General features: G+C 37.1%; 1 protein-coding gene across 1 annotated transcript in view; it reads left to right on the forward strand.

The window, feature by feature from the left end:
• Positions 1-507: 507 nt before the first annotated feature.
• Positions 508-16,626, forward strand: part of ZFR2 (zinc finger RNA binding protein 2) — a 120,485-nt gene continuing 104,366 nt past the window's right edge. The window contains exon 1 of the mRNA XM_044671229.1: positions 508-561. Within this exon, the coding sequence (XP_044527164.1) occupies positions 509-561 (53 nt within the window). The 5' untranslated portion in view covers position 508. The remainder of the gene's footprint in view (positions 562-16,626) is intronic.

The raw sequence follows: 16,626 nt of genomic DNA on the forward strand, positions 1-16,626 counted from the left end.
TGAGAAGGGGCACCTGAGGAAGATCTGGCAGAGAGACTAGAAGCTGAAGGGGTCCAGGGAAGGGTTGCTATGAGGGTGGAGGTTGGATCTGATTTTGAGAGGGGTCATTAAAGGGTTACAGAGATGGGTTGACATGATGGTGGGGGTCCAATGATGATGAGAGGAGTTGAAGATCTGACTTTGAGATGATCATTGAAGAGTGCCATGGATAGGATGATCTGAACGTCGTGCTGTAGGAACGCTTGACTTTAAGAGGGGTCTCCAGGGATGCAGAGATATTGGAAGCGGGAGGCTGCACTTGGAGGGCTGGCCCCGTGCAGGGACTGCTTGGGGAAAGGGTGGAGGGAGAAGCTGACTGAGATGTGACTGTCTTCGAGTGAGCAGTGGGCGCGTGCTTAGGGCGCGAGGCGCATGCGCGGGAGGGGGCGCGAGGGTCACGTGCTGAGTGCCCCTTTCTCCCTCCCTCTTCCTCCTCCTGGGCCAGCGGGGTTTTTGTGAAGACGCCAAGATGGCGGCGAGCAACTATTACGGTTTCGCGCCCGGTGGCGGTCCTCAGTACAGGTACCTCCCCGCCCCGCCGCCCCTTCTCCCCGCGCCCCTTCTGGAGCACCGGCCTTCTCCTGGTCCGGCCTCTTTCGTCTCCGAGTCCAGACTCCTCAGGATGGAGCCGGACCGGGGCCAGTGGCGTGTGGCGGGGGGGGAAGCTGGAGGCGGCGCTGCGGGCTCGAGGAGGCTGAGGCGCTGCCTGGCCCGGCTTAGCATGGTTTGGCTCAGTCCGGTCCAGCCCCCGCTGCTCTGTCCTCCTTGGATCTGGGGACCCTGGGCCGGCTCCGGCTGCAGCAAAGATGGCGGCGGGGGAGGGTAAATGGGTGGGGGTGCGAGGGGGAGGGTGTGGGATTGCGGGAGCACACCAGGGATGGCGGGGTTTATAGCTAGAGTAAGTTCCGAGAGCAGGCTATATAGAAAGGATGCAGGGAGTGGGCAGAGCCCAGGATAGGGGGTGAAGAGGGTTGGGAAAAGAATTCATTGAGTGGGGGCGGGGCAGAGTCTTTGATGGGAAAGATCTTTAGAAGGGGACTTGGGGGCAGGATAGATTGAGGGAATGGGGAGAATAGAGCTCGGGTTGGGAAGCGAGGGGTTAGGATTATATAGAGAAGGTGGGGGGTGTAAAACCCAGGATAGGTAGGATATAAGGGGGTGCTGCGGGGAAGGATAAATAGAGAAGGTGGGGGTGCAGAGTCCAAGATGGGAAGGATAGATTGAGGGGGTGCAGAAGGAAGAGCTTGGAATGGGAGGAGATAGGAGAGAAGAGAGAAGGTGGAGGGAGCAGTGCAATACCTGGGCGAAGGATGTATAGTCAGTGTGGAGGAATTAGAGTCTGGGAGAATTAGAGTGTGGGTAGGATAGAAGGGCTGTGGGAGATAGAATGGGACCTGGGGGAAGAATAGAAGGGATGCTGGGGGATGGGGGAAGGAGAGTGTGTGGGCGGCTGTTCAGGGAATGGGGGGAGACTGGGAAGAGGAAGGGTTGCAGGAACAGCTCTGGATGGGAGGGATAGATAGGGTGCGCTGGAGATGGAGGATCTTCTGAGGGAATGGGGAATGCTTAGGGGGAAGGATTGGGGGAACAGCAGGGCTGTTGGGGAGGACAGGAGCTGGAGTAGTGCATGGCATGCTCTGGGGTTTGGGGGGAGCTTCTGAGGTTTTGGTATATGGGAGGTAATTCTTAAGATGGAGGGGTAGATCTGGGATTGTGGGGGAAGGATGATGGACCAAATGTGTGTGTGTAAACATAACCAGCAAGAGTGCATTTGAAAGATAGATGGGGATTGTGTGGGGGCAGAGCTCAGGATTAAAAGGTGCAGTTGAAGTATGGGAAAGAAATGAGAAGGGGCATATGGGGCATAGGGGGCAATTGTAGGTAAGGGGGTCAATAGGGAAAAAGGGGTAAGAGGAGGAGGAACTGAGGGGGTAGTGTTATGAGGTTGAAATCTTGGGGAATGTAGGAATCAGGGACTAAAAAAAGATGGGGGCAGGGATCCGTGGGATAGCTTGGAGGGAGGTGGGGATAGGGGAGTTAGGGAAAAGAAGAGATCAAGAAACTTCAGGTGAGGGTTTGGTTGGGTGGATAGTGACTATGGATTTTTGAGAGGGTGGAGGACAAGGAAAATGAAAACCCAGGGCAGGGATGAGAAATGAAGACAAGGAATTCTGAAGTGGAGGGGAGGTAATTTGGGGAACCTAATGGGGAGACACCCCCTTTCTAAGGATTAGACAATTTTTAAAGTATTTCTGCACATTCAATTTCCCAGCCCTCCCTTAGGAATGGTTGTCATTCTTTTCTCATTTTCAGTACCCGCTTGGGAGAAGAGAGGGTTTTGTTTCAGTTCCCTATTTTTGGTTTCCCCCCCTTTTTTTTTTAATCAGCCAGGCACACCATTCACCCCTTTTCCTCTAGTTTGCATACTTTACATCTTTGCATTTTTTTAGCTTACCACATATGTATTAGTGGCCCATTCCCAGATGATAGAAATGACTGGCTAGCCATTGGTTATCAAATATTTTAGGATATTGCTCTTTTCATTCTGATCTCTGCAGTATTTGCACGTGTCTTCACTAACTGTATTCCATTGATTGGGTTAGCAGATTAGATCCATCCTATAATTTATAACATTCTTTTACAATGCCAGTTTTCCATGCTTGGGCTTTTTTTTTTTTGTTTTGTTTTTTAGAGAAACATAGGCTAAGTAAACCTGGAATTGGGGACAATGATAGGAGGAATGTCAGTGTACTTATATAATGTATACAGCACTCCAGAAATTATATTGTACTGCAGTTGCTGGTAACAGATTTTATGAGGAAAGCCCTCCTAGTTTTGTGTTTTCTTTGAAACAGATAATTTCATTTTTTTATGTTTCACTCCTATTATCATCACTCTCAGGGCTATGATCATTGTTAGTTTTGTTATTAAGGAAGCCCACTTGCCCAGTTAAATGCCTTGTTAAATAACAGAACTGCACCTGTGTACTCCAGTCAGATGGAGGGAGGAGGGAGTGGATGCTTGAATACCAAGCTTTCTATTACATTTACCTGTTAGGGGAAAATTGAGTTTGACTTGTTTTAAGCTATTTAAAGTGAATGCTGAACTTTAGTAAATCACTTTGAACTAAGGTATTTATAAAATGTGATCGATTGCAGCTGCATTTTTATGTTCTGATATAGTTGATGAAATGTACCCCTAGCTGTGCATGTGAAAATAATGTGAATGCTTTGAACAGCAGGATTTTGGGTGTTTTTAAGAGCTTCTTAAGGTATAGCAATTTGTCATTTGTATAGCAAAGGAATGAATTTTATTCAGAGCCAAATATGAAGGAAAAATGGTACATAGAACTTTGACCTAAGAGAATATTTTAGATTTGAAAGCTATTAAATAGAATATTATCTTTTAAGTTGTTGCTTGATTTCAGGTTTTTTCAAATGTGAATCTTCATATTGTATACTTAGTTCAGAGAAAAATATATATCATGAAAAAGAATTAGGTGGCAAATCTTCTTAAGATGTCTATTGAAGTATTCTAGCTAGCAATATTCACAAAGGATATTCTTTAAATAGCTACAATATTTTTGACATCCCTTAAGATTGAGCCTGCCCTACTTGTTAGAATATTTCACAGATAGTTGTATTACCATTAACAAACAAGACAGTGATTCGAAATTTTCTTTTCAATCACTGATCAGCAAGCTGTTATTTTAGAGGTCACTTAGAAAATCTGAAAATAATTTAGGCAAAATAGTTTTGATTACCATCTTGATTTCCCCCTTGTTTCAATTATGTTTTTAAATAAAATGTCTTATGAGCTTTAGTATTAATACCATAATCCTTTAAATTAAAGATTAATTCCATTTTGCAAAGTTTAATTCCACTCTGTTTTCAATTAATATCAAGCACTGGTTTTGGGCTCCAGTGAATTTGGAAAGAGCTGTCACGGAAGTCCTTGCAATTCTGAGTGTCCTTAAATCATATTGGTGATCAAAATGTTGTAATGCTAATATGTCATCTTGGAAGCATGTTCTACCAGGAAGCAATCAACTATCCACAAATATGTTACATTTTTTTCTTAGCCTTGGTGATTTTTGGAGATTGACCCATCTATTAGCTCTTTCTTGACATGAATTTAAATCTGTATATAACCACTGCTACTTTTATGAAATATTTCATTCCAGTAAGGATGACCTTTAGTTTATAGATCCTTAGTTTAAGAACTTCATTTCTTTTATATTGAGGATATTAAAGCTCACCTTTAGTAAGCTATGTTTGTATTTTATTAGATTGAGTAGCTTAACTCTTTAACCTATCCTTAACCTTTGTGTAATTCTAGCTAGTTGAAGTCTGAGTATCAGTGTTGGGTAGTAGCAGTTGTATGGTAGCAGTTTTTGCTAGAAGTGAATAGATAATGAATTCCTGAGGTCTAAGATAGGCTTGTGTAACACTCACACCCAGATATGCACTTCTAGCCTCCCAGACTAAAGAATCTTACAGCATTTGCAGCCTTGATCATAGCTGATGTTGTTGAGGATCATAACTGTTCATTCTTTTTTTTTTTTTCCTTTTTTTAAACCCTTGCCTTTTGTCTTAGAATCAATACATGAAGTATTGGTTCCAAGATAGAAGTATGGTAAGGGCTAGGCAATGGAGGATAAGTGACTTGCCCAGGGTCACACAGTAGGAAGTGTCTGAGGTCAGATTTGAACCCAGGACCTCCAGTCTACTAGGCCTCGTTTTCTATCCACTGAGCCACCTAGCTGCCCCCCTGTTCATTCTTTTCTAATGAGGAATTTCCTTTTGTAAGAAGGGCCTAAGGCAATGTTCTTTACATTGCCACATTGAATGAATCTGCTTTTGTTTTAATTTGATTAATTTTCTTGCTCATCTAGATTATGGTTTAATATGGTATTTTCCATTGTATTTTCCAAACCTTAAAAATCCTCCTCAGAGCTGGGAAGCTGAGGAATATATAATAGGGTATCATCAGCATAGTAATGATAACCCCAGTCCTATCTCTCAAAAATCTCTCCCAAAGGCGATATATAGATACTGAAAAGCACCGGAGTCCAAACCGACCTGTGGGGAGCACCACATGCAATCCCAGTACTGGCAGATGGAAGATCACCTAACATCACTGATTGTGGGAGCGCTCTGTCAGGTATGACTGAAACCTGTTTAAAACGGTCCTGGTCATACCAAGCCTGGCCTCCAGGTGGTGTAATAAGGTCCGGTGATCCACACTTTTTGACCCCTGTGGTGAGCTGTAACCCTTCCAATAGAAGGTCTACTCCTATCCTTTGTGGTGAACCACTTATAAGAGGATAACCATACTTAAGGATAGGTTGGCATTAGTTTTTGTAGAGGAAAAGAGAGCTTTTCCCAAATGGATTGCTTTCTGCTATGCCTAATGTTAATGAGGATAAATATATTTGGTTAAAATGTTGAGCTAAATTTTTATTAGGCTTACTGAATTATTTTACTAGATTACCCATGGCCATATATTGTAGTCCAGAATCAATTTGCATTTGAGCTCTACTTATGCACCCCAAAAGAGAACAATCAGAAAACTTTTGAGAGTTATTCGCAAGGAAATTCTCAAACTTTCAGTAGTTTGGGGCTTTTCTTTCCTGTTTTTTCTTTTTTTTTCTTTCTTTTTGAGGGTCTTTCCCATGCCAACTAAAACGTCAGTGATTGATTCAATTTGTGTAATTTTTGTAATTTGTTCAAAACTAATTCTCTGCATTTCACTACTTTGTAAATGAAAGCTTAAAAGTATTTGTTGAACATAACTTTAAAGTGAAAGTATTTGTCCATTTTGTTAATGTGACAAATAGGATAGTATGGCTAGAGAGTTTAGAATGCACTTTTTGAGTTTTCTTACCATCAGTTAACAAATGATGAGATCAGGAATAGAGGGCAGGAAATGGGAAGCTATCTTCCATGATCTAAACAAATTTGCCCACAGAAGCACATCATCAGGATTTTTTGGGTGCGTGGATTTTTTTTGTAGGACACATTCTGCATTCAAAAATAGTATTTTCTTTGAACTTCAGAAACCAGATTTTTGAGTTCTCATACTTTTAAAAAAATTTTTATGTTCAGTTGGAGAGCTCTCTCACTTGTCCTGCTTTGGAAGGATTGTCAGGGCGGTTTCTGCTTTTGTTGCTACTAAGCCATCATGTTGGCTCGGCCTCACCTTTTTGAATTTTTAACTCTTTTTCTGAACAGTTAACTATGTCCAAAAAGTATACACATAAAAATTAATACAACAAACATATCAAAAAGAAACTTTGAGTGCTGTTCTAAAACTTTTTTTTTTTTTTTAGTGAATTTCAGACAACATAGGGGTAAAGTCTTGAATGGACAAGATAGTAGGGAGGGGAGTGCTAGAAACATAGAAAAGGTCATTACAATACCCTTATCAGTCTGTTTAAACAAGGTATTTAGAATTTTTGAAATTGCTAAAAAATGCACATTTTTACATAAGAGTATAATGTAAATTATATTACTTCACATAGCTGTAGATCATAGCCAATAGAAGACCATAATAATAATATTACATTTTTATAGGCTTTTAAGATTTCAGTTAAATTCATGATTTAAGATGACTTGTTTAAGAATTTCTCACCAAATAAGTCCTCATGTCCAGGATGAAGTGATGCCAAATTAAATTTTTTTTTTAAATCATGGTTCTGATTTATAGGCTCTGTCAAGTAGTTTATTCATAGAATCATTCAATGTTAGCATTGGAGAGCTTAGATCTTAGAATTTACCCCATTATCTGTGATAATTCTATCTTAATTTGGACTAAAAATGTCTTTTAAAAACAAAACAAGGTATAGGGTTTATTTGTGTGTTAAAAGCTTTTAAAACATCTTTTGAGATGCCCAGTATTAAATTCCTCATTTCTACCACCAAGAGTTACAACCCAAACCAATTCAATAAACATTAAGAAATTATCATTTGCAAGTACTGTGCTAGATGCTTGGAATACTAAGACAATAAGAAGGGTCCCTGAACTCAAGGCACTTTTGCTTGAATTAGTTTAGAAAACCTAGCAAGCAGAGTCAGTGTGAGGTAGTATAATCAGGAGATTTGGGCTCCAATCTCTGCTCTTCCACTAACTAGCTGTATGAATTTGGGCAAGACATTTCATTCCCCTCTCTAGGTTTTTGTTTCCTCGTGTGTAAATGAGAGTGTTGGACTTGATGATACCAAAAATTCCCCTTCAGCTCTAGGATTCTGTGTGATAGTTTAATTTATTTTTTTATAGCTTGTAAAATATTTATAAGAATGAAGTGTTGGCAGCGTGCCCAAACTAAACCCCCTTGCCTTGTCTTTCCCCCTAATCCCTCATGATGAGATACAATCTTGTAATAGTCCATTTTTGAGATTAGTACAACCTTCTCTACTTGGGAATGTTTTGAATTTGAATATTGTTGCAATTTTAAGGTTGCCTGAATTGTATCCTGCAAATTAAAAAAAATTAAAATATTCATTTGTAAATATGTCTATGCTTGGGGTTGGAGCAGAATTGTCATCTTTTATAGATGTGAGCAGTGAGTAGTGGTAATGTATGTGTACCCCTTTTTATTTTAAATTTTTTAAGGTAAGTTGGATTTGGAGCAAATACCTTTTCATTGCATTGCTATAATTTAATTCCAAGGCATTTTTCTTTATTTATTGACTGAGAATCCCAAAACTGAGAATTGTCATATTTTGTATCTGGGAAATTCATTTCAGAAAAATGGAATTGGCTAATTTCACTTTAATTACTCAAAGCACGAATGTTTGGAAGAGGAATGAACATTAGTGTTTTATATCATTTGGAAATTAATCTTTTCAAAATTCTAATGATTTCATCCTGGTTTGATAGAATCTTATGCTGGTTTGATGTTTTTTTACAATTCCTGAAAACTTTCTATTGCCTTTCTTGACATTTATGCCAAACTTTAGAAATGGCTTGGTAAATTTTCAGTCCCTTTAATCATCATGATTAAGTCTTGAGTTTCTGAAAGAACCCATTGTATATTTTTATTATCTTGGTTTATACTAATAAAAAGGAATGGTTATTGTCAACTTTAATCTTATTGAGAATTTTGAAAATTTTCCATTTATACTGTGCAAAAGAAAACAATGTTTTTTATTCAGCAAAAATTTGTTCTATACATATACTTAATATTTTACTGGCATTGTCATTAAATGAGTATTTAATTAATTTGGACAGCCTCCTAGTGGATCATGTTGGTACAGCTCACACTTTTTCATTGTAATTGTAGGGAAGCTGCAATAATTCTCACTACCAAATCCCTTATAGACCAGTACATTGTACAGTAAATTCTCAGAACATTGAATTATTTTCTTAAGGTAACAGATTAATCAGGATTTCTGATCTGAAATTAGTATTTTAGAGATCTCTGAGGCTCTCATCCTTTAAAAAAGAAGTATTCTTATGCCTACCTAAGTCTTACAGAATTGTCGGAAATGCCCAAGATAAAGTCAAGTACTGTGTGAATGGATGTATGTGTATATATTGTATATTGTAATTGGAATGTATCTTGTCCTTAACTGCCAATAAAGATTTAAAATATTCTTTCTAATGGATGTCTTCAGTGAATAAAAACATGTTTTTATTTCATATCTAACATCTGAAGAGAAACTCATTGAAATACTCAAGATATGTACCTCAGTTTATTACTTTTAAATTACTTATAAATGGTTGGAATTAGATGTTCACTAAGTGTACCGATCCTAGGGTTTGTGATTCTATAAATTATTCAAGTCTGAATGTTAACTTTTATTTGTGATCTAAGAGAAGTTTTTTTTTACTTGTGGAGATTTTGATTATTTCACTGTTGGTTTTTCACTTGTCCCATTTAATACTACTAAAAGTGAACAGAATTTCATTTTAACTGAGAATGAATTGGATTGTGGGACTGGCAGGTTTTGTGCTTTCACTTTATCAAACTCGTCTTCCCCGGGGGAAAGCCCTCATAGAAATGGATCCTACCTTCATTGTTTTGAGAGTTAGGTTTGTGTGTTGGAAAGAATATTGGACTTCAAGTCAGAAGACCTGGGGGTTCCAGTCTTGGATCTCTGCCAATTTGTAGCTGGGAGACCTTGGGCAAATTACTTCACCACATCTCTGATTCTGTCTCCTGATCTGTAAAATGAGGATAATGTTTGCCCTGCCTACCTCACAGGGTTGTTGTGAGGGCAGTGCTTGGTAAATTTTTAAATGGTTTCTATAAAGGTGAGCTATTATTATTATTATTATTTTAAAAATAAGTACTGTGTCAGAAATTTCAGTATTATGATTTAAGAAATAAATGTTATTTGTCCTTTTTTCCTTGACAAAATGTTTTATAATTCTGTATTACTCTTCTTTCAGTGATTCTTTGAACACTACATTCAACATATCAATCATGATTCCACACAAATATAAAGGGATATTATATTCTTTTGAATGATTCCTAAATATTTCATCACTTGAAATAATTACAGATTTTTCATTGAAATGTGCTTCCAGCTAGGATACAGACATGTTTGAAGTCTATGCTGTATTCACATAAATGCCATCATGTTATATATTTAAGACTTTCTGAGAAGCATTGTTTAGTAGAAAAAATATTGGAATTGAGAGTTGGAAGATCTGGGTACTAGTTTTGGTTTTGCCACCAACTTGCTGTGTGTCTGAATATATTCTTTTCCCTCTGTGTCTCAGTTTCTCAATCTATAAAATTGGAGCAGAGTTAGAATAAATAAGTTTGTACGGTCTTGACCGCCAAAAAGTACCATGATGATTCTCATAAAATGTATAGGAGATGTCATGGTTAAAGAAAGAAATTGGTATCTTGACATAATAACCCTATCAGAAAATTTAGTGTAATAAAACTACTGAAGAAAAATATGAAGCACATGGGTATTTTAAAAATTAGTTCTGACTTTTAACAGGTAATAAGTTTTGGCACCAATTTCTTCACTTGAAGATTTTCCTTTGGTGGCATGAGTGCTTAAATGACTATCAGTATTTGCCAAACTTATTAAAGAATCTTTTGAGCTAAAACATAGTTTTAAAGAAATAATTTTAGGCTACTAATTGTAAAAATAATGTTTATTATCATGGGTAATATTTTGTTAATACTTAATACTCTGATAGATTAGTTTAAAAACCATCAAAGGGATGAGAATGAAAAATTGTGTTATATTCAACTGAATGAATCAATCAGCTAGTCTGCATCCTCAGATTCCAAAGTCTTCTAATGAAATCTTTGCTTTCATTAAAGCTACTATTTAAAAAATGATTTCTCAGTAACTTCAACCAAATGTTTGTTAAGTGCCTACTGAATGCAGAGCACTAAACTAAATGGTTACAAAGACAACAAAATACTTGCACACAAGGAGCTTACATTCTTAGGAGGAACAACATGTACACGGATAAGTACACACTAATTAAGCATTAAACACAAAAAATAAATATCAAACACTATGTATGTACATGTACATGTACATACATATGTATGATGAAAATATGTCATTTATACCAAAATTCAAGAGGAAAAACAGCAACTAAGATCAGCAAAGAGCACTTCTAGGTCTTTGATTCTAGGTCTAAAACACTTGAGTGGTTTAAAAGAAGCTAGAGATTTAAAAGATAGAACCAGAGGCAGCTAAAAGTAGATAGGGTGCTTGGGCTGAAATCAGGAAAACCTGAGTTCACTTCTAGCCTGAGATACTAGCTATATGATTGGGCAAGACACTTAATCTCTATTCCTCAATTTCCACAACTATAAAGTGGATATAATAATAGAATCTACCTCTTAGGGTTGTGAAGATCAAATGAGATATTTGTTAAGGACCTAGCACAGTACCTGACATTTGGTAGGTGCTTAAGAAATGCTTGTTCTCTCCCTGAGATATTTGTATTCTAAGTATGAGAGGACACCTATTTAAAGGTGTGGTGCTAGGAGGTGAAATATGTGTGGGGAACAGCTGACAGAAATATGTGAAGGGGAATATGAAATAAATAGGATAAATAATCAATGTTATCAATGATAAGGAGCTATTGAAAGTTTTTGAGTAGGAAAAGTGACATGTTCGTATTTGTTAGAAATATTAATTTGGCAGCTATGTGAAGGATGGGTTGGAAAAGAGGAAGAGAATGTAAGCAAGGAAGCCAATTAAAATTCTATTGCAATAGCCTTGGAGGAGCAAGGATTAGATTTACATTAGTGACTGCAAATGGTGAGAAGGGGAGAGATATGAGACTTTATCAAGAAGATGTGACTACAATTAGATCTGGAAAGAAGGTCTTGAGGGAGGGAAATAGTCAAGAATGGTTTCAAGGATATAAATTCAGAAGAGTGATATTCTTTCATATAAATAGTTCTTAAGAAGGGTTTTGTGAGGAAATGAATTGTTTGGAAGTGATAAGTTTGAGAATCCAAGGAGTCATAGTTGGAGATGTCCTGGATACAATTGATAATATTGATCTGGAGTTCAGAAGAGTGGGATGTGTAGGTTTGGATGTTATCTGATTATAGATTATGTTAGGACCCATAGATGCTGGTGAGGTTTTCAAGGAGAATGTGTAAAGCAAGAATAGGTCCCAGGACAGAGCCTTGATGGATACGAACACTTAATGGTTGGCAGCAGGCTCCCATAATTGCCCAAAATGACTGAAAAGAAAAGGTACCAACAAAGAAGTGTTAATGGAAGCCAAGGGAGGAGAGAGCAATGCCAAAATCTGCAAAGGGGTGAAGGAAACTGAGGATTAGTAGTTAAAATCATTGGTGACTGAAGAGAACAGTTTCAAAAAGGTGGGAACCAGCTTCCAGTTTAGAGAAAAAAGTGGCAAGTGAGGAAATGGAGCCCATGACTATAAATGACTCTAGATATTTAGATTAAGTAAAAGGGAAAAGAAACTATGTGATGATAGCTTAAGGATATGATATGGAAGTGAAGATTTCATTTTTAAAAAGGAGAATATGTGACAGTTTGTAGTCCTTGGGGAAGGAGTAAGGAGATAAGGTTTGGAAAAGGGAGAATCTCCTAGAGGAAATAGGAAGAGATAGGAACAAGCGCACAAATTAAGAGTTGGCTATGACAAGGACAAGGGTGCCTTCTACAGCAAAGATGAGGATAAGGGAAAGGATTAAGTTTTTTGAAATATGGAGTAGGGAAGAACGTTTTAGGGAATATGTCCTATACTCTTAGCTAAGAAGGTTTGAGGAAAGGGTTTGGAAATCATCACTGGAGAGTGTTATAAGGAGTCAGGGAAGAAAATAAAGGACTGTTGTTGAGGGTCCATTTGAAGTCAGGTAACAAATTGAAAGTAAACCCATCTGGCACAGTTGTGTAACTTTTCATCAGATGGGACTAAGGAAAAGAAAGGTGTTAGTGAAGAGAACACAGAGTTGGACTTTGGTGTGCTTGGGACAAGGATTTCTAGTGTGCCTGTTAGTGTGTAGTTGAATTGGTCAACCTTAGAATCATAACTGAAAAGTGAAGTGAGGCCAAAACAGATGATGGACTGGAGAACAGGAAGGAGTGAGGAGATTAGAGATCATGATGAGGTTAAAGAATAGGTTTAGAATGAGTGAGACAGGAAGAGATTAATAAAATAAATAGGTTTGTATTGCAAAGTTTGTCAAGTTAGAATCAAGCAGGATAGTTTTGTGGGCGAGTAATTTTATATCAAACAATGGTTTGAAAACTGTATCTTAAATTACTAGAATGGTTTTGTTTTTTTTTTTGGGCAGTATGTTCTTTTAACAAGAACAGCACTTGTGTCCAAAGACTTGATTTTTATTTTTTGCCCATTCTTTACCATGAACTATATCTCAAAATCATGAATATAAATATTTAGTGGGACCTATCAATAGTTATTTCCATTTCATGTTAAGGTAATTTGTGTAAAAATTTTCATACAATGACAGTTCTTAAATTATCTAAAGATAAAATGTTAGTATCATTCAAGAGACTATTAAAAACTTTTAAAAAAAATTCCATACATAGAAACAGATGTCTCTTCAACTAAAAAAAAGTTTTCATACAAAGTTAAAAGTATGAAAAATATATACTCATAAGTAATTTTATTTGCTCTTTTTAAAAAACTCTTACCTTCTGTCATAGATTCAATACTGTGTATTGTTGAAAGTGTCTGAGGTCATAGTTGAACCCAGGACTTTCTGACTCTAGGCCTGGCTCTCAATTCACTGAGCCATCTAGCTGCCCCTAACTTTACTCTTAAGATTAAGTTCATCATCAAGAAAGTTCTTGAATATTCCCTAAACTATAACTTAAATTCCTTTGTAGGAAATTTGTCTTTTTTCTTATTTTTCTTACCATTCTGGAAAACTGAGCATTTTTTGTTTAAATATTAAAAAGCTTTAGAGAATAATTTTCATGGCTGATTACTTTCCAGAATTTGTTTTATAGTTTGTCTCTTCATTTAAGGAAATAGCTTAAAAATTTATTGATACTTTAGAATTTTATGTATTCCCACCTTTTTTATTGTTAGTTGTATTAACAAATCATTTCACCTCCATAAGCCTTACTTTCCTGATCTGTAAAATGAGGATAAATATTAATCATGCTCTCCTACCTTCACACCTCTGTCATAACCGACTTTGACTTGTGGTCAGAGCATTATTAGTAAGTTAGTTTTAGCCATCATTGACTGTTGTAGAAGTGCCCGGATTCCTTAGCATTCTTTTATATTTTTTTAGTTTAAAAGCAGCACTAGCTTTCTGAACTTAGGTGTACATGAGCAAGAAGCTAGCATTCCAAATCTTTTTCTTCATATTTTTTTTAAACCCATACCTTCTGTCTTAGAATCAGTACTGTGTTTTGGCAGTGCTGTGTATTGATAGTGTATTGACCTTATACAATACTGTAAAAGGCAAAGGAATGGTAAGGGGCTAGACTGTGGGGATTAAGTGACTTGCCCAGGGTCACACAATTAGGGAGTGTCTGAGGCCAGATTTGCACCTAGGACCTCCTGACTCTAGGTCTGGCACTCAATCCACTAAGCCACCAAGCTGTCCCCTTCATATTTTTTTAAGAAAACTTCCAAGGTATTGTGTATTAGCTTACCAAATTCCTATAAGTAGAATAGAAATGTTAGATTAGTTACATTTTAAAAATAAGACCTTTCTCTACTCATTAACACCCAGTTTTTCTCATTTGGTCCAGGCTTGCATGATTATAGCAATAAATCATTTTAGAGTTTGACAGCTTTCCAAAAGTTTTAGGTAAAACTATGTGACCACAAGGAAATTGGGGGTGATTCTATCTTTCTTAGGAACCAAGGTTTTTCTTTTTCTTTTCCTCCTCCTCCTCCTTAAAAAAACAAAACAAAACAAAACAAAATCCTTACTTTCTATCTTAGAATCAGTACTAAGTATTGGTTCCAAGGCAGGGAAGGAATCGTAAGGGCTAGGCAATTGGGATTAAATGATTTGTCCAGGGTTACAAGCTAGGAAGTATCTGAGGCCAGATTTGAATACCTAGGACCTCCTGTCTCCAGGCCTTGTTCTCTATTCACTGAGCCACCTAGCTGCTCCTAGAACCAAGGTTTTCCCAAGAATGTTGGAGTTTTGTTTTAATGGCAACTATGTGGCAGAAATGGATAGAGTGCCGAGTCTTGTCCTAGGAAGGCCTCTGTAAGAAAGTCATCCATTCCCTTAGCTTTAATCAGTAAGCATTTATTAAGTACTTAATATGTGCTACTGTACTAGTTCACACCATCCCTTGAAATTCTTTATATATTATCTTTATATCTGGGATCAGGCACTTGAGTTCAGTCTTTACCAAACTTCTGTACACTGCCCTAATGATGTCATCTCTGCTTGCCAACTCCTAGTCAATTCTGAGAAATTTACTGTATTTCTACTCTTTATACTGCTACTCTCTGCTTGAATTGGTAATTTATTCTCCCTTTAGTCAGAAATTAAAATATGGCCACTGAATCTGTGAGGCCTAGTTTGATCAACCTAAAACTGAGATGACAGATTCTTTGCTTCCTTTATTATTAGCCAAGTAGGTCTTCCCTAGTTAAACTGAGAGCACTCCACTTATTTGTGTAAATATTTTTTAGACTGAGCTTATGTTCTTGTTATAATTTTAACATAAATTATAAGTATTTTTTTTTTGCTTTAGCAAGTATTACTTAGGGTCTAACTCTGAGAAGCTCTGTATTAATTCCTTATAAGTTCCTAGAGATGAAGGAATGTGTGTTTGACTCATTTTATAATATGACTAGTTAGAATAATCACTCTGTTTTATGACATTAATGGTTATGTTATATTCTTAGCCATAATAACTTGTATTAACATAAATCATTGAAGTTTACAAAGCACATTTAGGTTAAAGATGGCTTAGACCCAATTGGTCTAGTGGGCATCTGATTAGTTATGGACAGGAATCCATGAATTTCATATTTGGAAGGAACTTCACAGGTTCTCAAAAGCCTGAGTCCTCTCTACAATATCCCTGGCAAATAGTCATCCAGCTTCTTTTTACAGCTCTCTATTATTAGGAAATTTCCCATTGTATTAAAGCAAAATATGCCTCTGTAACTTCCCTCCATTATTTTTAGATCTGCCCTCTGAGACTAAGCTGAACAATTTTACTTCCAACTTAGGTTAGATACTTGACAGCAACTATCATAGACTTCTTGAGGTGTCTCTCCATTAAATATTTCCAATTTTGTCACTTTTTCCTAATACAGGAGGACTTCAAGTTTCCTCACCATTCTGATATCCCTTTTCTGGATGAGTTCCTGCTGTTCACCCTCTTTTATGTTAAAAATGAACGTTAGTGTACCTAAAAGAGAAGGTAAAGGAGCCCCAAGGGAACACCTCTCCATCATATTCTTACATTTAGATAATCAGCAAAACAACAAATCAAGCTCAATCCCTGATGGAGAAAATATTAATCCAGGTTAAACTTAAAAATGTATTATATGTACATTCTAGAGACTGTTGGTTATGTTTACCAGCATGCCTTTTGGAATGAAATATTCCTTTTAAAAAATGGAAACGGGACTAGATGGAAGTGATATGGCAGAGGGAAAATTTGATTTGTATTGAGAAATTGGAACATATAAGAATGTCACACATGGAAGAGAAGAGGGATTATTCTACACTTGAATCTAAAAAACAAAAATGATATTCTTCCAGGTTAGGAGAAAACTAGGTGGTCTTGAAGAAGAAGTAGCTGCCTTTATTTCAAGAAATAAAATAGGTCCATGAGTACATTCAGGTGAGAGATCATCCAATAAAAGTCAAAGGAAGAAGAATAGTGGTGATTGGTGACTACATGCTTAAGGGTATTGCTGAAGTTTTTTATTGATCCAGAAACAGTAAAGAAATATTTTCCCCCCATGGCATGTGTCCAAGGTAACACAGAAAACCTTGCAAGATTTGCTACAATGTATGACTATTCTTCTGGTGATTCATATGGACACAATTGATACTAGCATTGCCAGAAGTTATGAGTTCTTGGTCAGGAAACTGAAGACAGTAGGGGCATAGGTGGCATTTTCATTATTGTTTCGTATTGACAGGAATTCAGAAGT

The sequence above is a fragment of the Gracilinanus agilis genome, chromosome 1 (assembly GCF_016433145.1).
Source record: "Gracilinanus agilis isolate LMUSP501 chromosome 1, AgileGrace, whole genome shotgun sequence".
Taxonomy (NCBI): Eukaryota; Metazoa; Chordata; class Mammalia; order Didelphimorphia; family Didelphidae; genus Gracilinanus; species Gracilinanus agilis.